General features: G+C 36.5%; 2 protein-coding genes across 2 annotated transcripts in view; both read left to right on the forward strand.

Annotated features, from left to right (window-relative positions):
- The first annotated feature begins 4,089 nt into the window (after positions 1-4,089).
- On the forward strand, positions 4,090-8,640 carry LOC136830906 (coiled-coil domain-containing protein PF3D7_1144200-like). Its single transcript, XM_067090878.1, has 3 exons — positions 4,090-4,161; positions 6,804-6,862; positions 7,572-8,640. The coding sequence occupies exons 1-3, from the start codon at positions 4,090-4,092 to the stop codon at positions 8,638-8,640; spliced, it is 1,200 nt and encodes a 399-aa protein (XP_066946979.1).
- A 12,245-nt stretch (positions 8,641-20,885) lies between these two features.
- Positions 20,886-26,367, forward strand: part of LOC136830750 (ras-related protein ced-10-like) — a 41,275-nt gene continuing 35,793 nt past the window's right edge. Inside the window, exon 1 of the mRNA XM_067090617.1 lies at positions 20,886-21,304. The gene's annotated coding sequence lies outside the window, so the exon portion shown is untranslated. The remainder of the gene's footprint in view (positions 21,305-26,367) is intronic.

Genomic DNA, 26,367 nt, shown 5'->3' on the forward strand with positions numbered 1-26,367 from the left:
CCAATTTGCAGCCCTCTAGCCTCAGTAGTTTTGAAGATCTGAGGGCGGACAGAAAAAGTACGGACAGAAAAAAGTGCGAACGGACAGACAAAGCCAGCACAATTGTTTTCTTTCACAGATAATTAAAATGGCCACACCTGGGTAAACAAAACAAGTTACCTTCTGTATCCTGACAAATATCTACGAGAGTGGGGAGAGGGATGCGTTAAAAAAAAATGGTAGTAACAGAAACGCGGGTGTCCTCAAGTAAGCAAAAACTTCGGCAAAACGCGAGACAACAAAAAATTGTTACACCTCCAAAGGGTGCTGGAGAGAAAACCAGTCACACAGAACAAACAAAAAATAATTCGGTAGAAAGCGTATTCAAAGGGACAAGCCATATTCAAATCACGGGAGAAAACATCGCTATAAAATGGAGGGTTAGAGAGAGAGAGAGAGAGAGAGAGAGAGAGAGAGAGAGAGAGAGAGAGAGAGAGAGAGAGAGAGAGGCTGAAAACCCTGGTTCTTTGGCGGTCGTCAAAAGGATGCTGTTCTTGGGTATCCGGTACAGCAAGCTCGCTTCTACATTTACTGATCTTCCGATAAAAATCCAGAAGTAACCTAACAAGATAAATCTTTTTACTGCAGCACATATTCTTTACCAGCTGAATACTGAATTCATTGAAACAGGACTGAAGAAAAAAGCAGATTGGTGAACTAAAGCAATGAGAACGGCAATGAGAGCTGGAGCGATTCAAGTACCACGACAATAAAGAAAATATTACACAAAAAGAGAAACGTATTTTCAGTGCAATTCTGCATTTTACTACTAGGTTATCCGTGTACCCAAAAATTTATAAATAAAATAAAAAGAACGGAGACTCTCAAATGCATATGAAGAAAGTTATTATCTATGGATATAAATAGCTATAAAAACTACCAGGCATCCATAGAACGTGTAAAATTAACGTCAGATCTTTTCTTCATAGAAGTAATGAGGGGATAAGTAACCGTAAACACTATATATATAACGAGCAAAGGTGCGCATCTGATTTTCCATTCTGCTCTTGTTTTGCCACAGAAAAAATATGATTCAACTTTTAAAAATAACCTTTCATTATGAAAGAGCGACCATCTTTCCACATGCCACATTTTTACTAGAGTAAGAAGAACGCATACGTCATTCACAAAGATATTTTTTCCCTTCCTCTGGAGTATCCATTCCATTAGTACCAGGAAGGATGATTATACATTACCACCGAGAGATTTGTTAAGAGATGCAGCCTGGTATCAGCAAATCTCGCAAAAGGTCGAAAAAGGGGTAACGAAAAGTTATTTACCTAATCTCAAATTTTTTGTTAATATCATGGTAGCATTAGCGCACCTATCGCTAATAATTATCGAGTCTTAATGGATACAATAAAATCATAGGGTCGAAGAGTACAGCATAAGTCACGTTATTTTTCGTGACATCACGTCCTCTCTTCATTTAGGATATTTCTGAAGAACATTTCTTAAAACCTTCAGGGAATTATAATCTTTCTTTCTTTATATCTTCAGCAGAAAACCCTTGTGGACAGTGTCAACAGACTATGAACCCGAGAGGGTTGCAAAGTTAAATCAGCCTACGGAGAAAAACGAGCTATCGGAAAAGGTGACAGACAATTAAATATGAACGAATAGAAAATAAAACCGATAACCTGAATTTAGAAGACGTCAGCAGAAACCTGGGAAAGATTTGCTCCTCGCTCAAACATTTGGATCCGGAAGACTCCACAAATGCCCTACGCAAACGATTCTGCACTCTAGTTGTAGCCAAAATAATATTCCTAGCAAACTGCATAGTATTAAACCTGACACTAGGAAACGACATATTGTTCACTAGATGGTCAATTTCTTTGTGGATAGAGTGATGCCAGAAGTCAGAGAAAAGACAAAACTATTGTAGAGCAGTGAGGTAAAAACTGTCGTGAATGGATCGTGGAATGTTGGACAAAAAGTACTGGTTGTTGACAGTGGAGAAAACTGTAAAACTAGTAAAACAGTTTGAAAGTGTTTCCAAGACGAGAAAGTTTAGGGTATTTTCCCTCCCTTTGATCAAAATCCTTTCACCCTTTTTCGAGATATTTTGTCAGTGCAGAGACACAGCGAAGTAAAAAATTTATCTCCTCTATACTTCCTTGGCGGGACCAAAGAGCAACTTGACTATAGTCCACTGAAAAATGAGGATATTCCAAAACTGAAAAGGGAGAGAAAAAATGCTTTATGTAAACGTCCTTAAGGCACCTCATTAATTCTGAAGGATTAAAACAATTAAGACCTCATTTCTGCATTACATTTTTGGAAAGGATCTTTCACGCGGCTCGGCACATTTCAGTTTTTGAAAGCGAGTCCGCTTACTATTCATTCCGCGACTTATGCAAATTAACATCCCAGAAATGTCGAGATAAAAATTTAATTTTTGTTAAAGAGAATTAATTCACTTGGGAGACATGTGGACGATCATTTTAACATTTCCTCTCACCAAAGGCTATGGTTTCCTGTCGGGGTCCCACAGCAAAGACAAACTGGCTAATGTAAAACGTCATCAAACACGATGAATAATTTATACAGGTATTTACTACTATATTTTATTTAGAGCATGAAATTATTTCATTGTGTAATTTTCCCTTTTGAATTACAAAATAGTCCCTCTGTTACAACTTTAAAACATTTCACTATATACATGCATTAATTCCTTCAATGATATTTATCATTATAATTACAATACCATACAATGTCCTGTTATATTAATATTCGATTATGTACCTATATTCTATATTACCCCTTATCACAGCCGTCTATACTAAAATAACGCTAATGATTAACATAGCAAAATACGACGTCACTGGCTTAAAGCAGCCAAATCTATTAACAGTCTTAATTATAAAGACTAAATATTTATACATTAAAAGAATCACTTAAAATTTAGGTTCAGAGTAATAACGGCATTGTAAGTCAGTTACCTTGCATAGTAGGAAAATAATGCAAGGAAAATAATGTCCTTCCACAAAGTACGCATTATTAGCAAAATCACCAAAATTACTATCATTGTACTCACTAGCGGATCCAGAAAAATTATTTTCTAAATCTTCAATATTATTATTTTATCATTATTTTTCAAGGGGGGGGGGCACGCGCCCAGGTGGTCCCCCGCCCCTGGATCCGCTACTAACTGTACAATGTCGTACCGTATTATTTTGGGTGATACAGTACTTGCATTCTTAGTCTCCCTCTTCCTTCTTTTCTGATTTGGAAGAACTTGGCAGGTAGATACCTTGCCGAGTGTTGATAGTTTTCCACACTTGATTTAGATCGTGTTCTGTTTCAAGGCCAAACGACTTCATATGTCAAATTTTGGAATCCTTTACATTTCAGAAACTGTGAAGGTTATGGCTCTACTCTTCAGGGCACAAGCTTGGACATGAGCTTTTGTGTCGAAGTTGTTGTTTCTAGTATTCCTAACTTAGGCTTCTATTGCGAACTAAAACTAACTTTGTGGATCAACATCTATTTTTTTTTTTTTTTAAGATTTTTATGAAAGTTGATATACAGATGCTTTTAGGTTTGCGTGTATTTCCAAAAGCATTTTAACCATGTCTTTTTTAAGGTTGCCGATCAGTTTAAAGATCAATATTCTATTTTTCTCTGAGTTCAATGAAATTTGGTAGGCAGATGCCTTGCCAGCTCAAACTTATTTTCCAAAAATATTTTTGAATCTGACCTGAATTTCAAGGTCTAGTCGTTGAGATCGATGAATAGTTTTCATGAAGTAAATCATACGGTAGAGTGATAAGAGTAGCGATTGGTACAGAGAGAGAAAGGGCAGTGGGAGCAGGTACTAAACTGTGGAAAAAAAAAAAAAGGTCAAGTCATGAATGACAGTGGAATGGTTGATGCTCTCAGAAGATAGTATACAGATTAGGGATAGTGAGGGGACACTGCAGAGATTAGGCAAAGAGTGATTTCAAGCAAGACACTTTAGAGAAAAAGTGAACACGAGAAAGGTGACGAGGGTAAATGGGAAATGGAAAGATCCGGCAGTGAACGTTATCATGGAATGGTGAGAGCATGGGCGAAGAGAATTCAAATAAATATTTGGGAATTAATATTTCGGACGATGGTAAGGAATGGAATGGAATGGTATGGAATGGAATATAGAGTTTAGGCCAAAGGCCAAGCACTGGGACCAATGAGGTCATTCAACGGTGGAAAGGAAATTGAGAGTAGGTAGGCTTGAGAGGTGAAACATGAGGAAAACCTCACAGTTGCTCTTTGAAATAATTGTTAGGAGAGGGTGGATAGCAAGATGGAAGAAAGATAATATGAATGGAGGTATAGTAAAAGGACTGAAAGGGGTTGCAGCTAGGGGCCGAAGGGCGCTGCAAAGAACCTTTAGTAATGCCTACAGTGCACCCCGTGAGTTGCACTGACGGCACTACCCGCCCCCGGGGGAAATGAGACAGGTAACACGATGAGCCGCAAGATCGAGAGGAAACTCGGAGTGTCTGACTAAGGCTGGAATGTATAAAGGAGAGTGAACACTTCTGGAAGTGTTGGGAGGAAGAAGAGGAAGACCTAGAAAGAGTGAAAGAGGACAGGCGCAGTGTGTGTGGTGTCGATCGATGCACTATTGGTGAGCCTTCTCTGAAATTGTATAAAAGTTTCCTGCAAAATGGGGCCATCCACGATACAGCCGGTTGAGTGTTAATGTGGCAGGGATCGTTGTTCGTTCTTTTCTTTGGAGCCATCCATTGACGGGGGAAGTTGGTTTGAGGTATTGAGATATATATATATATATATATATATATATATATATATATATATATATATATATATATATATATATATATATATATATATATATTGTATATATATATATATATATATAGATATATATATATATATATATATATATATATATATATATATATATATATATAATTTGCAATATGCAAGAATACAGGAATAAGAAAATAATTTATAACCCCTCAAAAGTAAGTAAACCCGGAAAATTTTTTAAAAGTTAAAACGGATATAAATTCCTAAGATGAGGGGCTCACATGACGCGGTGGTATAAAAGTATAACAACAAAATCATCTTGATCGTAAGAAATGTTTAGAAATCAAGAGAAGAGAGAAAAGAGGAGAAAGCAATTCACGACAAAACACCCTGATCTTCTTACGCGGATAAGCGGATTAAATCCTCCGTGCAAACAGGGAAAATTGCCGGTTAATAAGTGATTTCTTAAATATTTTATGATGATCGGGGGCAGTTTTTCTCAAATTTGAGGCCACACTAAAACGCCAGCTGCTGGTAAAGGTTTTACGGAGGGGGCAAATAAGATCAAAATAAAAGCAATCACTTTTGTTTCCTTGTAATTCCTGTGGTACCAAAAAACCATTTCTTATGAGGGATTATTCGATATTCTTTCCCCATGTAAAATGACGTTCTAATTCAGTGGTTCTGATACTTTTTGGACCCATGCACCCTTTCACCATATGTCAGAATGTCATTCAGCCCCTTTCCAAAATAGTGTGCCTCAAAAAGTGCATTCCAAATAATATCCATATATAATACTAAAAATCGGTATTGTGGACCGATGCACACTGCTTTTGTGTGGTCCTAGAGCCAGTTTGAGCCTGCCAATCTGTGGTCACAATTCCTCTCCTGAAACTGAAATTCTTCCCTAAGGACGAACTCCCGCCTGGTTAAGAATATAACCTAATTAATTGGAGTACTTGAAATAAACATTATAAGAACTCTACACAGGAATCCTGACTGACTCTCTCCTCATACACTGACTAGTTGCACAATCGTTAGTGGATCCATGCACATATTTCCTTTACGAAAATTACAGAACTTTAATCTGAAGAAGGTGCCGTTCGTTATCATAAGCACTCATATCTACTGTATATATGCATCTATCGCAAGTTTTGATGTAATTATGTACATTTGCAGTCAACATTTTTCACGAGAACGTTGTTGCCATGAGGAGTATGATGTTTAAATTTTAAACTTCTCGTGGTCAGGTTGGTATTTTTTATGATAAAGAAGAAAATGGGAAACAGTCTCGTTTGATTAACCACCACTTATAACACTGGTGGCATCGAAATACGTAATGATGTGGGATATTAATAATTCACTTGTGGATATGATTAAACCGGAATGTGTAACGTGATAGGTTTTGTCTTGCAATGTTGAAAGAATTGTGATGACGAAATATGGCACAAGGTATTCGACAACGTCACCTTCGCTCCCATAGTTACTAAATCGTAAGAGTGTTGCATGTTCCGTCCTCGTGACAAGAAAGAACACATGAGAACACATATGTAAAGTATGTTGCCACATACCCTTTATTATCTTGAGAAATACTTAGATGATTATGTACACAATATTTTATGATCATGTTCCAGTGGCCTCTGTATCATCTTTACTATAAACTATGTTGTTATGTTGATCTTTTGTAATAACTTGGAAAACCCCTACAGGTTACCCTGTGTGCCAGGAGTTTGTGTGAAACAGCGTGAGTGAGAGATGGGCGAAAGGAATTCATGGGGAGACGCTGCCTGAACGAGCACCCCTGTTGGTATTTTTAGTTTTATGTAAAAGAAAACTATTGTGCCGGCTTTGTCATTCCGTCCTCACTTTTTCTGTCCGCCCTCAGATCTTAAAAACTACTGTCGCTAGAGGGCTGCAAATTGGTATGTTGATCATCCACCCTCCAATCATCAAACATACCAAATTGCGGCCCTCTATCCTCAGTAGTTTTCATTTTATTTAAGGTTAAAGTTAGCCATGATCGTGCTTCTGGCAACGCAACAACACAGGCCACCACGGCCGGGTGAGAGTTTTATGGGGCGCGGTTCATACAGCATTATACCGAGACTACCGAAAGATAAATCTATTTTCGGTGGCCTTCAATATACGCTGTACAGAAAACTCGACTGCGCCGAAGAAATTCAGCGCATTTTTTACTTGTTTACAATAATGAAGAAAATGGGAAACTGAGTCTCATCTGTTTAACCACCACAAGTCCAGAAAAAAGAATCCAGCAGAACTTTGGATTACGATGTGAGCAACACTTGATTACACTACGGCTAAAATTATGCCTGCAGTGCACCGCATGAGGTGTACTGACGGCACTAACCCTCTACGGGAAAGTTCAGCAGACGCAGTATCTTTAAAAAGTCACGGAATAATATAAGTAACATAACTGACTGTCAATGTGTTGAGCTAAAGATCCAGCACAGAAACCCTTTTGTGGGGTAGAGAAGAACATAACCACACATTCTAAGACACCTGATGGTCTGCAGATAAGGGAAGATAATCGACGCTGGTTTGGTGGGTAATTTAGACCATAGGAGTTTGGCAGGAATAGGTCATAGGGCATCCCGACAATTATCTAACTACTTCCTCGTAGAAGAAATTTTCCATAATCGTACTTGCGTCCTCTCTTTTCCGTAATTTTATAGCATTATCAAAGGCTGATTGCGGTGTATCTTGCGAATCGTATTTCCAGAAGATATCGTTATCCGTTTTATGTAACACAGTAATGAGGTTACTAATAAGAATATATGGAAGATAGAAGTCTCAGAGAAGACAAATGAGGTTGATATTAAGAATGTATGGAAGATCGAAGTCTCAGAGAAGACAAATGAGGTTGATAATAAGAATGTATGGAAGAACGAAGTCTCAGAAAATACAAATGAGGTTGATAATAAGAATGTATGGAAGATCGAAGTCTCAGAGAAGACAAATGAGGTTGATAATAAGAATGTATGGAAGATCGAAGTCTCAGAGAAGACAAATGAGGTTGATAATAAGAATGTATGGAAGATCGAAGTCTCAGAGAAGACAAATGAGGTTGATAATAAGAATGTATGGAAGATCGAAGTCTCAGAGAAGACAAATGAGGTTGATAATAAGAATGTATGGAGGATCGAAGTCTCAGAGAAGACAAATGAGGTTGATAATAAGAATGTATGGAGGATCGAAGTCTCAGAGGAGACAAATGAGGTTGATAATAAGAATGTATGGAGGATCGAAGTCTCAGAGAAGACAAATGAGGTTGATAATAAGAATGTATGGAGGATCGAAGTCTCAGAGAAGACAAATGAAGTTGATAATAAGAATGTATGGAGGATCGAAGTCTCAGAGAAGACAAATGAGGTTGATAATAAGAATGTATGGAGGACCGAAGTCTCAGAGAAGACAAATGAGGTTGATAATAAGAATGTATGGAGGACCGAAGTCTCAGAGAAGACAAATGAGGTTGATAATAAGAATGTATGGAGGACCGAAGTCTCAGAGAAGACAAATGAGGTTGATAATAAGAATGTATGGAGGATCGAAATCTCAGAGAAGACAAATGAGGTTGATAATAAGAATGTATGGAGGATCGAAGTCTCAGAGAAGACAAATGAAGTTGATAATAAGAATGTATGGAGGATCGAAGTCTCAGAGAAGACAAATGAGGTTGATAATAAGAATGTATGGAGGACCGAAGTCTCAGAGAAGACAAATGAGGTTGATAATAAGAATGTATGGAGGATCGAAATCTCAGAGAAGACAAATGAGGTTGATAATAAGAATGTATGGAGGATCGAAGTCTCAGAGTAGACAAATGAGGTTGATAATAAGAATGTAAGGAGGATCGAAGTCTCAGAGAAGACAAATGAAGTTGATAATAAGAATGTATGGAAGATCGAAGTCTCAAAGAAGACAATGTACCATCACTTTTCAGCCAAGATCTCTAATAATTTCAATTTGTATTAATTCTACGGTATTACAATATTAAATTTGACGTAAATATGTACTTGATTAATGAAAATATCAGGGAAATCATTCCTATAAGTTACAAAAAATGTCCACACGAGTAGCGCCAGGGACAACTCTGGATAAAGGCATGTTATATCAGAATGAAAGGTACATTAAAAACTAACATTACGGGAGATGATAATAAAAACAACCCTTTTTTATCTGACGAACATGATCATGGAAGGCTTTATTCAAAATGTAACCGAAGTGACAGCTCGAAAGGAAGTATATTTGGAATGAAGGACAGCTGATGATCTCACAGCTTGGATTACTTGATGCATAAATCGATGTGCCTCCCTTACTATTGGTCCCGAGTTCCGTTAATTTCCACAGGACAAACAGATAACACATTTCGAAACATCAAGCTGTACTATGACTGAGTTTCTTAAGCGATTTCTGTTGAGCTGAAACCGCACAGTGACTTCCTCGTGAATCGAAAGGAAGGAGGGGAAACTAATTAAACTTGCGGACTCCATTATTGTCAATTCCCAAAAGGGCCGGTTTTAAATCCACCAGATTTTCTATTTTGCCTGGAATCATTACGAGATTGACACATGCCCGCATTAGCTGATAAAAAGAATTATTATTATTATTATTATTATTATTATTATTATTATTATTATTATTATTATTATTATTATTATTATTATTATTATTATTATTCAGTAGATGAAACCTATTCATATGGAACAAACCCACAGGGGCCACTGACTTGAAATTCAAGCTCCCAAAAAATATGGTGTTTATTAGGAAGAAGTAAGATGAAGTAAAGGCAAATATAGAAAGAAGGGATGATTTAGGGATATCTTTAGATTACTATGATAAGACTTTGTCGACAAAAAAAAAAAAAATTAAAAAGCGCAGATTACATTAAACATGCAATCCATTACTACGAGCAATTTTAACATATCTTTACATATACTGCAATTTCCAATACACGGGCAGCTCTAATTACAGTAATGCCACCTGCAATATAAAAAAAAAACAAAGATGCGATACGATGCACGAGTGCATTCAGCTTTTTATTTTTCAATGTAAAAACTCCCGGTGTGTGTTAACTTTCGAAAGACAACTTTCTCCAATCGCCGCTTTATCGAAAATCAATACTTTCTCGTATCCGTTTTTTACAGCTTACATTGTTTCAGATGTGTCAATGGAAGTCTGGCTTACTGAAAGATGCGATAGAACACTTCAGGATATGAGAAGGATTCTTGCACCGAATTTCATCGAAATTTTTAAGAACAATGTTACTTTTCTTGGTCATTTTTTACGGAAATTCTCGTTCAGAACAGTTTAGGAACTGTATTGCAGGGTTATTTCAATATATTTCTGTAATACTCTTAAGCTTTCATGGCTCAGTCTTGACTATTCAATTTGGTCTGCAAATGTATACTTAAAAAAAAAATTGTAGACAAGAATGATGATTCTGTTAGTAACGGCATGAACGATACACTTTAATACTAAGCTTCCACTATAAAATCTGGTATACAAAAACTTAGTATAATAAATAAAACTATTTTTTAAGACAAGAATGGCGAATCTTTTACTAATCGCATGAACATTCACATCGCACGTCTATCTAACTTTCCATGGGGAAACCAAATCAAGCATTTACTATTCCTCTTTACTATTGAATATTTGATGTCAGGAAAATATTTAGGTAAACTTTCGATGCGTCTCTTTGCGCTTGGGAATGAAAGGGTGTTTTCCGAAAGGGAGTTGAATCAACAACCTATTTTACCAGTGACGGAGCCGACCCAAATTCTGCCCGCGCAGAAATAAATTGATCGTTGTGCGTTTTCCGCGAAAACCTATTTTCGACAGACGCCGCTTTTGATGACACAGTACGCATGGTTTTATCTCCCAATAGGACCAGAATAATAAAGTTGAAAAAGCGAATCAGTGTTTCTGGTGGTTCTCTCTACTCACAGAGTTATTGTTATTACAAAGAGATGCATCGAAAATTTACCTACATATTTTCCTGACATCAAATATTCAGTAGCAAAAAGAAATAATAAAGACTTGATTTGGTTTCCCCATGGAAATGCAAATAATAAATAACATAGTCAAAAGATTATTGTTAACTTTATCGGTATCAGTTAATATGTTGACCACATATACAATATGTTCAAGAGGAAACAAAATTGTTCACAATGCGTAAACAAGTAAAAAATGCGCCGAATTTTCTTCGGCGCAATCGAATTTTCTGTACAGCCGCGGCCCATGAAACTCAGCCACGGTCTGGTGGTGGCCTGTGCTGTTGGTACTTATAGCGGTGCCAGAACTACGATTATGGCTAACTTTAACTTTAAAGAAAATAAAAACTACTGAGGCTAGAGGGCTGCAATTTGGTATATTGGATGACTGGAGCGTGGATGATCAACATACCAATTTGCAGCCCTCTAGCCTTAGTAGTTTTTAAGATCTGTGGGCGGACAGAAAAAGTGCGGGTGGACAGACCAAAGCCGTTGCAATAGTTTTCTTTACAGAAAACTAAAAGTTACGTGGATGTTTGGGGTGGTAAAAGTATAATTGCATTAGAAGTAAAACACCAAGATACCTTACTCCATATGTTTTCTGTAATCTATTATATGTTTCTGCGATTCAGAAAAGCATTCGTAGACCGCTAATACATACCCAAGGCTGAGACTACCATTCCACATTCCACAAGGGAGTAATTTTTTAACCCTGTCGCCGAAACATAAGATAGCGTACCCTAGGGCTTTGAATTTTTTCAAGCCTGGCGGAGGTAACAAGGCTGAGCAACCCACACTTCTGAAAAGGTCTCTACTCCCGAAAAAATAATCACCCGAGTATTAATCCCAAGACCCGACTTTTGACGGAATTTTCGTAAAAAATCGACACGACATTGTGGATAAATCCGACTAACAAACATATACACGAACAAATCCAAAAACAAACCATTTGTCAAAGGCATATAACTAAAAAAATTGATAACTGATAGCGCAGTATATCTCTTGGGAAAACGAGAGCGTTTCACATTTCTCAGAGAGATATCACTGCACGGAAGACTAAAAACCAAATGCTCACGATTTCAGTACGCTGACTAATGCGAGTCTAACGGCCGTGTAATAACATACCAGCAAAAAGACACCTGAAAAAATAAAAGAAAAATAAAAGAAAATCATTTCTTTGGTTGATATGGACTGGTATTAAAAACGATATCAGCCATTCAAAGGAAAGATTAACCCCAAAATATTTTTAATATGATGACATTTACCCCGCTAATTGTTTCGGGACCTGGCCATTCATGAATGTTTGAACTTTGCCAGTTATTTTTTAGATTCTAGATATTATTGACCATATTACTAACTTTTAACCTTTTATTACGGTAGGGTAGAGAAAAATGAGGAAGAACTGAGAGTTTCTAACGGTGAAAAAGGCACATGCAGTGATGTGTCAGACGATAATGATTAGGTACCCTGACACACCAAGTGGGGTCAGAGAGACCCCAAAAAAATATGTCCTTTGATATTTTTACATTAAATAACTAAAAATTCGAAAGGAACACTTGGTAGACTGGATCCACACACCGTGTCTCTGGTAACATAAGCAAAAATACACAATTTGAAACTTTCCATATATGGCAGAAATCCACAAATTAAGATCCACTAAATTGCGGTCTTTCAGTCCCTCACATGGTATCTGGGCTTATGCATTCCCTCCTGGAATACAAAGGGTTATTTTCGATTCTAAGTGCAGAACCTGAATTCCATAAGAATAATACAAGAGAAATCAATTCATATTTCTCTTGTTAGCAAGATGGAGAAGTCCCTATTTCCACTTTTTCCAACCTAAAAGGCATGGGTTCAAATCTACCCCAGGCAGATGCATTTATCATAAATAGTCACTTGGGTGTAAGTTATTCACAAGGTATAGTGAATTTTACATTAGGAGGTTATTTACGGCTTAATATTTTGGATACATACATACATGCATCCACACACACACTTACACACATTACATATATATATTTTATATATATATATATATATATATATATATATATATATATATATATATATATATATATATATATATATATTTATGTTTATGTATATGCATATTATACACGACATACATACACACACACATATATACATATATATATACACATATATATATATGTGTGTGTATATATATATATATATATATATATATATATATTTCTGTGTGTGTATATATAATATATATATATATATATATATATATATATATATATATATATATATATATAATATATATATAATATATATATAATATTACACACACACTCACTGTGTAATCATGTGAATACATTTGCCCTATGCCTTCCTGATTTTCCCAAAACGAAGTCATCGAAGGCTGATTCGCAATTTCTGTCAATTTCAAGTCATTCACCTACGAAGGAATCCCACACAAAACTAGGGCAAACAAATGACTGATAAAGATGCATTTCATTTCTTAACGCCGTTTCAATTTTAGGTTCTCAAAACGCTGGAAGGCTGTTGTTGATCCCCACACAGATGCGTAACCTCAGCCGGATCGTTAAAAGTTAAATTGGTAACACTATATCTCCCGAGAGCGACATTTTCTAACCCCAAGGTACACGCGCGAGGTGAAAATACGCCGGATATTTTTGTAAATGTATGGTTTGGTAAACGGGTGGTTCTCCTACCCAGAACTAGGGTTAGATTTCTTCAAATATGGTTAAAACAGGGATTTAATTTTTTTACTGGTTATCAGTTTCTCTTAGGATTTTTATTCACATGGCAGTGATGGAATTTATGATACATTTTCTTATGTACTTTGTTAAGAGAAAATATTTACCAGGGTGTTAAGTTTTTTGCAATGTCCACATACATGAACAACGTCGATAAAATAAGTAAAGGACCAAAGTCACCTTATGTTTAACAGCAATAAAGAAAGTGCTTAAACATTACCATTTTGTCCTTACTGATCCCGCTCTACTATATACGTTGAATGAATTACATAACCCGTTTCATATCCACCCACACACACACACACACACACACACACACCTGTCATTTAATATCTTAAACTGCTGTTAATAAATGTATTTTTTACCCCAATGACCTTATCTTAATACCAAAGGTTCGGTTGAAAATCAATTTCCGTTATTTAGTAACCGACACATTTCATTTGATATGTAATATGACAATTATTTTTCAACATTTCCATTTAGAAGCTGAAATTTCATCTCAACAAGGACCATATCTCTTCCTAATACTGTGTGCATCCTTCCCCTGGGTTAGCAACACAGCGACAACTAGTGCCAACAGGTAACAGAAGATATACATCATAAAAATATTACAGCTATTAAATCAAACTTGAATGGAAACAGTAACGCACTAAGCTTATTTCATTTTACACATAAACCCTGGCCCACAGTTTGCATCCCTGGGACTAACACGACACAGAACATATCAGCAATGACATCATTTCTTCATGCACTAACAACCATATTCCTCGGTTTGTAACATGGGACAATCAATGCCCATGCATAATTAAAGATGCAAGCTGTCATAACAGCAATACCATCATCGCCCCCAGCGCCGCGTAACGCAAAGGGCCTCTTTGAGACGTGAATATGAGGAGAAAGTAAATAAAGACTTGGGCTAGGATTAGCGGCAGAGGTGAAAGGAGCAGATATGACTTTACAGAATTCCACGATGGAGTCCTAAAGACGGCAGCGAGTGAATGTAGGTACAGAGGGGGTGGGAAGAAGGAATAAAACACTAAAAGTAGTGGGATGAAGCATAAAAGGTTCAGTAAAGGAAAAAGGAGAATAATTTAGCTGGAAATAAATGTCACAAGGGAAGATAACGCAGAGGTATGAAGGATGAGGGATGAGATAGCCAAGAAGAGAGTGAGAGGCAAAAGGAATGAAATTGATAAAAACTTTGTGGAGAAGGCGAGCATAATCACTAAGGGGAGTAAGGTGTCCTGCAGTCAAGTAAACTCAGAGAGAAAGGTTAATGAACACATGCATCTAGGAATAAATTATTCCAATGGAAAGATGCTCCCTGTAGTTAATGCAATTCCCGGCTAATGGAGTATTCTGAAGAGGTGTTGAATATGGAAGACAGGAGACAAGCCAATGACACAAAAGAGGGAATGGCTGGTGAAATTTTGAGAATGCTTGTGAAAATAACTGGTGAGGTTGTAAGGAGGGTAAACTGAGAGGCTGAAGAATGTAAAGACACCAGGAGTTGTTGGAATTATAGGTGAGATCCAGTAGATCCCGTAGAACAACGATGATAGTAGTTTGAGTTGCCGACTACGAATTTATCAGTGACATAAAGTTTCCAAAGAAATGGGTGAGAGCAATAGTTGTTCAGCTGCATAAAGTTGAAGTTGCTACGGATGTCACTGTAAGAATTATATAACCATAACATTATTTGACATGATAGGCAAAGGTAAATGATTCTACTGATGGGCATTCTGGACAACATTTAGACAGCCAGTGCTATGTAAGCTTACCGCAGAGAATATTCACGGTTCAGCCTTTAAAATACGACTGCGGCAGTGTCACAAACAAACATAGCCTCTTGTTACAAACCCTGAACCCTGCAATTATGGTGGAGATGGGTTGATTTCCATTCTAAGTACAGGGCCTGAATTAGACTGGAATATGTACGAGATAGTCGGAATCAACTTAGTCTCTCCTGGAGGTTAAATGGTTGTTGTTACTGTAACTCGAATTCTGGTTAGGGTATAGGGACTGGTCACGTATAATTTCCTTAAGCGTCAGTTGTTCTCTAAGTCATTTCAAGAGAGAGAGAATTCTATATTAACAGGTTATTTTTGGCTAAATATATGAAAAAGCACAAAGTCTTCAATAAAAGTGTCAAACTATCATACACAAACAAACATTTAATACTTGTGTGTGTGTCTGTCTGTGCATGCATGCAAGCATAAGTGTCTCTAAATTACCTTTTCAAACGTAGTGTTTCAGAATAAAGGAAAAGGAAATTCAATCAAGAATTTCCTTTGAAATTCGTTTCACATTTCGTCTTTCACATTTCGTCTCGAAATAAAAATATCAAATGAAACTAGCGAATGTAATTAACTCAAAAGATGCACGTATCCATTCAGATGACACTACAGCTCTCTGTCTCTCACTCTCTCCCTCCATATTTGTCAATAAATTCCTATGTGATGGCGATACAGGAAATCGAGGCTATCTGGAACTTTAGAGTCTACAGCGAAATCTGGGCTCGCTATCTGGTTTATTCTAGTTGGTTGGCTCTGTGGCGACAAATATCACCACTCCAATGTCAAAGATTTTGATAATAAACAAAGATTCTGGAATCAGTCATTATAAAAATACTCAGAATCGACAAATAACAGTCAAAGAAGAGGATAACAAACATGCTTGAATTAGTGATAATAGAATTATTTAGAATCGAGAAATAACAACACTCAAAAATCAAGAAGAGAATAACAAACAAAGAGACTTGAATTACTAAAGATAAAAATATTTAGATACATAAACCAGCGCTCCAATATCAAAGGTGCTGATAACAGACAAAGATTCCTGGGTTGGTGACAATAAAAATATTCAGAATCGACAAATAACAGCACACAAAAATCAAGAAGACGATAAAAAACAAAGTTACTTGCATTAGTGATAATAAAATGACCTACAAAAGCTACTCAAATATGAGAATGTAATTTAAACTAAGGATCACTGCTTTAAAACTTGAAGGATAACAGCTAGACTCCCGTGTGTAAATTATGTATCTGCAAACTGGCCAATCTTGGTCTTTGGTAGACAGCTGTATCCTTTCAGAAAGCTAGGCCGTGATGTGTTGCGACAGGGAAAAATTTAGATCAGATATTTTGTTGAATATTACGTTGCAAGGCATGCGTTTAATTATACATTTTTCTGTTATAACTGGTAGCGTGAAGCTCTGATGCCTAATTTCGTCTTAAAAAGACAGGTAAAAATAAGGTTGTCCAATGAATGAATTTCAGATCAAGGCATAAACTGACAGCAAAGTCTTGGTATAAAGCAAAATTTCATATCGTGTAAGGCATCGCTGGTGTACCAATGAAATACACTTCCTGATCGTATGCAAAATCAAGCATCAATTACCAAAATTTCAGATAAAAAATAGATTTCCACCAATTCTTCAAGTGACTCCGATGGACTTATACACTGGAGTGATACTAACTTTACACCCAAACATTACGGATAACGAACAAATCTTAGTGAACAGCAGCTTTGAAATAATAAATTTATTTTACAGTTACAAAGTACCACAACTTATGAGCAAAGAACCAGAATCGAGAACGCTAAGCCAATCAATAACACATTAGGCCCCTTTAGACACACCTGTAAATGAATTCCTGTCAATGGCAATCTCATACAGGTCTTTGGGAACTTTCCCAGAGTGACGGGAGGCAATTACATCGCATAAAAAAAAGGGCAATTACGTGGTATTAGGAGTGTAACCGGGGTGACTCTAAAGGGCAAGCGGTCACAACTCGATACGTGAAAGCTAAACATAGTTGACATCCGGTCGCGTAGATGTTTCGATATTCTTTCGACTTGAAAATGCGTTCAAGTGTAAATGCAAACATCTTGAGCACATGAAATATGATTTATCGCATAAACGGATATTGATAAATTATAGTTGCGCATTTAAATGAAGCTTAACCAGGTCCACTCATGTAATTCACGATAGGTAACTAACACATAATAATACAAAAAAATAAAAAAATAAAAAAGAAAATGTAATTTTAGGTGAGAATAATTGAATTCAAAGTGAAAAATATGTTTGATGTATAAACAGTTTGACGACGCCAACAAAAACTAGTTTATATTCCAAATACGAAGAAAAATTAATGACAAATATTTAATAATCAACAACAATCCATAGGCTACAAAGATCAGAACTATCTGCAACTATTCTTCATTCTCGCCTTTGTCATCTACTAAATATCATTCAAATTCGTTCAGCGTAAAAGCATACATAAATTCATAATTTAAAGTGAAGTTTAAACCTTGTTTCTCAAACGCTTACATGAATACTTCGCTGTAATAATTCAAAAATGCAGAGGCTCGGAGATCAAATATTCAAAGGGAACAAGAAAGAAAATTATATGAAAGCTCCACTTTTTTTTTCTAATACTACCGTTCTTCCACGTAATTCCAAACGTACATAATGCCTCGTATACACAACTTGTGCCTACAGAGGGAAATTTTGATCTTACGCCTAAACAGTATAATTTAAGAGAAAAATTACATAGGCAAAGAGACACTATTTCCCATGAAAAATATATGATCTTGAACAATTAATTTCCAGTAGTCTATTACTTATACTTTAAATCTTAAAAATGAAAAACTTAAATAGGATACGTGGAAACAAATCAATAATGTTTATGAACTGCCAAAATTTCAATTAAGTGCTACCATGTAAATAATATAAATTATAAGAAACTACCTATAGACCTAAGATTATAATCGAAGGCAATATTTACTCAAAATCTATACCTCTTTCAATAGAAAACCAATAACAAGTTTTGTTATTGCTCACTCCTTATTCATCGGAAAAGAAAATTAATGACACAACAAATCCGTCCTCATATTGGAATAAGAATCAGACCTCATTTCATTGTTCGAATTAATGTGATATATCAAAGAAAATCATGCATTCATTTGTAAAATCCGAAAATGTCAATGTTATTAAAGTTTTCGTAAATTTATATTACAGACACGGAAGATATATTGCCTTAATTTCCCATGAATTATCTGGACTTGGAAAAAATTACTTTTGGAGCAGAATGTACAGTAACTGTGATACAATGCAAGGGCAAGCATTCACGATTATGCATTCAGGCACAAGCAAGTGTACATAGTAGAACATAATAACTAGAAAATTACTAAGTCTTGTAGGGAAGTTGATTTAGGGAAGAGCACCACAATTTCATTTGCAATATAACATGCACAGGACTTTTCACTGAAAATGAAAAAAAGGACTGAGTGAATACTAGGGGCACTCAACATATTTCTTTACAATAAGTATGGGTTAACTGACTTTATTCTTGGCTCCTAGGCTATCTCAGATGCCTTATTGTGTCCTTTCCCCACACATTATGTTCACAATGGTGATTAGTTTGAAAAATCATAACTGCGTTAGGGTCATTTTTCTTTCAAGGGCATGTCTATGAAAACTGGTCAACAGCTGTCACACCTGATTTCAAGTTTAACTTTAGCGTCAACGAAAACTGCCGACACTAACACTGAATCTAATCAACGATAAAAACTTACTAGAAACCTTATACGTATGTTTAACACCTTATTAACTTTCAATAAATTTCTTGTACTAGGTTTATATATATATATATATATATATATATATATATATATATATATATATATATATATATATATATATATATATATATATATATATATATATAAATGAAAACATTAAATAAAACAATAGAAATAGAAGCTTGAAACCCTCCCCAAAAAAAAAAAAAAAAAAAAAAACTTTTAAAAGAATGAAATGCCCTAAAGCATGTCGATTTAGGGCGGTCACATTTTCAGTCGTATTAAGAGAAACCCCCAATATCTGTCAGAGAGACGAACGACTCCACACTCTTACAGTAGAGGGAATACAAGACCCATGTTAGGGGATGGCGTTATATCGCGGCCCCTTTAAAGGAGGAGACCTATTACGAAATCTTCCGAGAGGTTGGTTTATGGCGTCATTACCTTTAGCGAGGAAAGGAAAACCACCCCGGAGAAATATACTGTATGATAGGAAAGGCCCGGACACTGTTACTTGCCAAGATAGGAAATCATTGTAATTAAAAGGGCTCATACATTAATTTGATACGTATGGCACTGGTTTACTGTAGTTACCTCTGCAAACTGAAAAGACATCGCACACTTTTCGCAGTGGAACTTCTGGATTCCACAAACTTAATAGTGGGGAAAAAGTGGCCTGCTGGGTGTTACAAGGGTGCCTGAAGGGAGGAGAGAAGAGAAAAGGTGGCACTACTGAGTGAAAAATGCGCCGACGTTTCTTTGGCGCAATCGAGTTTTCTATACAGCGTATAATGCTATATGAAACGTTCAGCCACGGCCCATGAAACGCTTAGCCACGGTCCAAGAAACTCAGCTACGGTCCGGTGGTAGCCTCAGCTACGGCCCATGAAACTCAGCCACGGTCCGGCAGTGGCATGTGTTTTTGGTACCTATAGCAGTCCCAGAAGTACGATTATGGCTAACTTCAACCTTAAATAAAATAAAAACTACTGAGGCTATTGGGCTGCAATTCGGTATGTTTGATGATTGGAGGGTGGATGATCACCATACCAATTTGCAGCCCTCTAGCCTCAGTAGTTTTTAAGGACTGAGGGCGGACAGAAAAAGAGCGGACGGACGGACAAAGCCATCTCAATAGCTTTATTTTACAGAAAAATAAAAACCAAAAGTAACAGAATAAATGAGATATTCAATGGAGTAGCTGAAAAATGGAAAATACAGTTCCGAGAACAGCAAAATTCGTAAAAGTCTTTTTATTTAAGAACTGACGTTCGGTTCAAGTATTTACGAATAAGGTAAAGGATATGACATCAACTGACACGAATAAGGAAAATTCTCCACACAAATAGAGCGGCACCAAATACTGAATACCAGGTACATACCAGGGCCAGAGTTGCAGGGGAAATCCCAGAAAAAATAATGACTGGGGATTTCTCAACTAAAGTTGGATCATTCTTACGCGACTGGACACAGGCAACGGGAATTCTCTAGTAAAATATTCTCTATCGCCTTCGGGAAACTGTGAAACCGATCGAAAACATTCCTAATATCACGAATAATCCAGTTTTTTTCTTTTTAAAGATGCAATAATTAAAATATACTGTTCTCATGACCACTTATTTGTGGGGCCTAAGGAAAGCCGATTGCCCAAGAAGAGAGGTGGTTCTGGTAACACTCCCTGATAAAAGAGCTCGTATCTTATCACCAGACTGGCTTTTCCTGTATATTCTTGCATCCTGTGAAGTTTCGTTAGTGTCTCCATTGCCTCCGTGCTGCTCCATATCGTTCTTGTACTCTCTGCAGTTAGCTGTCAAAGGTCTTCTATATCACATTAAGACTGGTGTAGACAAGAACCCTTACCTATAACTGGAATCATGAAGTGAGATTTTGTATCTAATGAAGGTAGTTTCGTCACGACAATATTAGATGTATTTGTTAATTGATAAGGTGCAGTAAACAATCAAATTCAACTGACAAAATTGTGATATGAATGATAATTAATACAGTATGGTGCTACCCTGACACGCAGCGCTGAAGTGCGGACAAGTGAAGTTTTGAGTGAAATTTAACATAGTTAAGCTAAAACCGAAGGCTTCATCTTGAACTCCATTGCCTTACTTATATTTTTCCCAGCGTCATCAGGAGTTGTTATTACACAAAGTAAGTAAAGTGTGATCTTATTACAATTTTTTTATAAACTAAGGGAGTAAAAATGTTGACGTATTTTAAGAAGACAATGATTATTTTTTTTTTTGTTAAATTACGGTATGCGTATTCGGTAACACGATCGCTATACCGCTAGTCGTCGGCACAGCCTACGTTGTGCAATGTTGTGCTTGTAAAGATGACCGCCATGAAATCCCAGACGTCGCTTTGAATATTCAAGGGCGTATACACATAAGTGATATATATATATATATATATATATATATATATATATATATATATATATATATATATATATATATATATATATATATATATATATATATAATCATATATACATGAATATATATATATCATATATACATGAATATATTTATATATCCATATATTATATATATATATATATATATATATATATATATATATATATATATATATATATATATATATATATATATATATATAATTACAGACCTATACGCACGCGCACGTGTGTCTAAACATGTATACAATGCACGCACATACCTGTATAATTATGCAATTACAGCCATAAGCGCTCTTCCTTATAAGGGTGGCTCCAGAGAACAGCTTAACAACAAGTCACTCTTATACTCATCCTTCAACTGCTAAACAAAGGGTGAACCCCTTGCACAGAAAAAAACATAACTTTATGAGCTTGGTATAGTTCACATGAAGCTCACAATCAGCTCGTCGAACTCCCCCACACACGCTGAGCCATTCAACCAAATCTTGCATGAATGCACTTGACGCTGCACTTCCAATCATATTTTCTCTATCAAAAAATCTTGATGTGTATCTTCATCGGTAGAATATATATCGTTATGCTCCTATAATTCTTAATACCAAGAGCAAGGACAAGACCTTTCAATCATGCTTTCTCTATTGGAATGGAGTGGAATATAAAATTTAGGCCAAAAGCTAAGCGCTGGGACCTACGAGGTTATTCAGCGCTGGAAAGGAAACTGACAGTAAGGTTTGACAGGTGTAACAGGAGGAAAATCTCGCAGTCGCACTATGAAACAATTGTTAAAGAGGGTGGAAAGGCAGTTGGAAGAAAGAGAAAATAAACGGAGGTAAAGCACAAGGAATGAAAGAGGTTGCAGCAGCAAGGGGCCGAAGGAACGCTGCAAAGACCATAAGTAGTGTCGACAGTTCACCACGTGAGATGCACTGACGGCACTATTCCCCTACGGGGATACTTTCTCTATTAACTCTTACCGTGTATCTTCACCAGTAGAGTAAGCACTGTTATGCTCCTGTGATTCTTAATACCAAGGGCAAACACAGACAAGACAGCCAATTATCCTAAATACACCACCACTTGTAAAAGAAGCGAACAGAAATCCAACACAGCTGAGATATCAAAGCACTCTTGGGTATCAGACAAACAGAATAAGTATAAGGATATTTCCGCTCACGTGATAAAAGTACGTCTCTTATGCTGATATCAGCATAAAAATCCTAGTCTTGAAAATAGGAACATGAGCTTTGAATGACATCTTAGTTTGCTGATGGGATGAAAAACACCACGCGGGAAGTCCCAGCGTCCTTACGCATAGAGTTTATCTGAATGTGTGGTAGGGGCGAAATTTATAATAGTAACTATAATAAGATCTATGGACACAGAGAGAGAGAGAGAGAGAGAGAGAGAGAGAGAGAGAGAGAGAGAGAGAGAGAGTTTACATTATCTAGCAAACTTTGTATATTATTTGCGTAAGTTTATTACATATCAACGTTCAAACTTTTTTTAATCATGGCAGGTGAAATCATTAAAAGATTCCATTCAATTACTTTCGACAAAAACCAAAAAGCGAATCAAGAACACTCAAAACCAGATTAGGCAATAGAAACAAAGCCTATTTATATTAGCTCAAGAATGAACAGTGTTCCACATAAAACATATTCAGAAACTTCTGTAAACCCATTTTTCTATATCAGCTTATAAAAGTCATGTAGAAACCTCCTTCTTTCTACAAAAAAAGACAACAAACTTCCATTAAATATATAATAAATAAACAAAAGCTAACAAAATCAACTTTCATCATGAACTCGGTGACAGTCAAAAATCGGTGTCTTATGATCCAGCCATACTAGTTTCATTATGAAGGATTAGGATGCATTTTTTTAACGTCTTTTTTTCCCATTTTTTGTATGGGGTAAGCACGATGCCTTCTTTTGAAGGACTCTTGCACAAACATAAGCAATAGATACCAAAAAACACTAATCTGTCCTGAGGTATGAAAATTTCGATCCAAAGTTGCGGAAATCTGTCAGGAATTCAGGAGCAATGAGGTGCAACACACCTGAATTCCCGTCTGCCGCAAGATCTTGATGAGAGGAGGCTATATATAAGAGCGTTAAATAAGAGCAAACCTTGAACCATAACCCCCTGACCAATACAGAAAATGGATTAGGAAAGTCTAAAGGGAAGAGAATGTTATCAGTTTAATTTAATGAACCAGAAAGGGACAACGGATAAAATCAGGTGAAACAAATGCAGTTTCAGGTTTCACTCTAGAGTTACACCTACAAACTAATATATAAAAAGCAGGGGTGACAAAATGCAATTTTATGTTTACTCTGAAGTCATTTTCACCTATGGAATAGAATATATATATATATAAAACTCAAGAAAAAGGCCAACTGGGACCTATGAGGTCGTTCAGCGCTAAAACGGAAATTGACAGTAGAAACATTTTTAAAGGTGTAACAGGAGGAAAACTTCGCAGTTCCACTAGGGAACGATCGTTAGGAAAGGGTGGAAAGTAACATGAAAGAAAGAGAATATGAACGTCGGTACAGTAAAAGGAATGAAAGGGGCGCCTACAGTTTCATGCCTCCGCTCGTAAGACAAAAAATAATGTGTGTCGGCTGCCAAAATTCAGCTGTAAAAGTGGCACTTTAGAATTCAGACTGTCTTAGCGCCTGGGCATGTGAGGCGAGTCAAGCGCGTTGAAAATCTATATGTAAAAATAGACGGACGCGTGGGCATAACTATGAATGCACTATGCATAAAACATTGGGACAACATCCGCGGTAAATTCCTTCAGTTACACCGCAAAGTGTGATAAAAGTTCACACACGCATGAGTTCTTGGCTGTCCGATAACCTTAACGTAGATCGTCCTTATCAAATAAGATTAAGAAGTCAGATAAAGGACAGCCCCGTAGAAAGCTGCTTGTTAGTTCAGCAGTTTAGTTTGATAAGATATTGCCTTAAATATCTCAAACTGTATACATCAGAGAATTCTTAAAATACTTCTAACTGTTAACGTTCATATCCTGAGGATTTCCTTGCTTCAGGTGTCCACGGTGACACGAATACTTCAGAATTCAGGAAAAAAAGGAAATCCTTATTTACCCTCGTACAGATGTTTCTCTGTTCGTCATCGCTTCTTTATTATTAGAAGTAAACCTCTGTAGTAGTATGTAGTGTGACTGATGGCTACAGTAGTATGCCCTATCCGCCTCCTAACGGTACGTACTTGCTGTGGCGTCATGAAGATGACTGGGAGCGCAAGAATCGTTTTTATTTCTTTTGCATCGAAACGAACTTGGTCCTCACTGTTGTCAACATTTCCTTTCTCGTTTCTTTGTTCGCTGGAATCACTACGAGGATAGCTAAAAGAATCGTCATTTTGTTGCTGCATTTAGTTATCGTTGTATTGGTAGATAAATCTGCAATTGTTTTTTTTTTTTTTTTTGCTGAACAGGATGGCACGAGTTACAGTTTACTTATTATTTGTCTTGTTTATTCTTGACTTCTCAATTTGCTCTTCTGTACTAAGTTACTGTCTCTTATTGACACCCTTAGCTTTGCAGCATTCTGCATTATCAACAAGGTATGCGGAAGTGCTTGAAATAATAATAATAATAATAATAATAATAATAATAATAATAATAATAATAATAATAATAATAATAACAAAGCAATATGTTATTGGAGAATTTTGCCTATTAACAGTGTTCCCCGCAGGAAACTGGGTCATACTCCACTACCACACGACATTCTGATCTTGGCAATAGTCAGTGACTTTGGCCCCTAATAAAAGCTGTATCGCTTCAGGTCTTTGGCTGTCCCTATGAATTACTGGAAGATACCTCCCTGGTTGTGATGACCATTAGTGCAAACGGCATATCTGCACTGAAAAATTCCCAGTTCCATAATGAACATACAAATCTATTTATAAATAAAGGAAAATGTTCGTTCGCTATGCTAGTGTTGATAGTTTTCCTCCTCACAAGATATGTAATGAATAAATCGGTAATATGAATGTTAACAATAATGCGTTGTTAGTAGTTGAGACGTAATGAAGTAGAAGATGGAGTGGCAGGGACTGATCTGGAGATGTTTGTGGAAAATGAGCTAGATGGAAAGAATTCTGAAGAATTCTGTGACAGTAGTCATCTTTCGGCCTTACACCTCTGGTGCGATCACACACCTTTGCTCCCACACTTACTGTACAGCTAAACATTTTGAAAGAAACAACTCTGCAAACAGTTTTTTTCTTTGGGATGTTTTTCCTGCGAAGACTACACAGAACGCAATCTTACGATATATGAAAATAGTTTCTCTGTACTCGTCAATACCGTCGGGTGACAAAAAGCCCAAACTTCATAAGTGATAGGGAGCATTAATGGAAAATATCCGTGACTCCTTGTCATTGCAAGTCTTTCAGAGTCTGCAATCATCATAACTTGATCCGTTTCCGTACCGTGCAACATATCAGTCCCTACACAGAGAAGAAACAACTGTCCAACATTGTATAATTGATTCCTGATTTGGTAGGATATCGAGAATTTATTAAAAAAAAAAAGTATACCTTAGTTTTACCAGACCACTGAGCTGATTAACAGCTCTCCTAGGGCTGGCCCGAAGGCTTAGACTTATTTAACGTGGCTAAGAACCAACTGGTTACTTAGCAACGGGACCTACAGCTTATTGTGGAATCCGAACCACATTATAGCGAGAAATGAATTTCCATCACCAAGCACCAGAAACAAATTCCTCTAATTCTTCATTAGCCGGCTGGAGAC

Source organism: Macrobrachium rosenbergii, chromosome 47 (assembly GCF_040412425.1).
Source record: "Macrobrachium rosenbergii isolate ZJJX-2024 chromosome 47, ASM4041242v1, whole genome shotgun sequence".
In the NCBI taxonomy this organism is placed as follows: domain Eukaryota; kingdom Metazoa; phylum Arthropoda; class Malacostraca; order Decapoda; family Palaemonidae; genus Macrobrachium; species Macrobrachium rosenbergii.

Bases quoted from the DNA above. Each gene is read 5' to 3' on its own strand.
- LOC136830906 (XM_067090878.1), top strand. From the start codon at position 4,090: ATGGGCGAAGAGAATTCAAATAAATATTTGGGAATTAATATTTCGGAC. The intron at 4,162-6,803 runs GTATGGAATGGA...ATTTTATTTAAG, and splicing joins GTAAGGAATGGAATGGAATG to GTTAAAGTTAGCCATGATCG. The intron at 6,863-7,571 runs GTGAGAGTTTTA...TATGTAACACAG, and splicing joins ACACAGGCCACCACGGCCGG to TAATGAGGTTACTAATAAGA.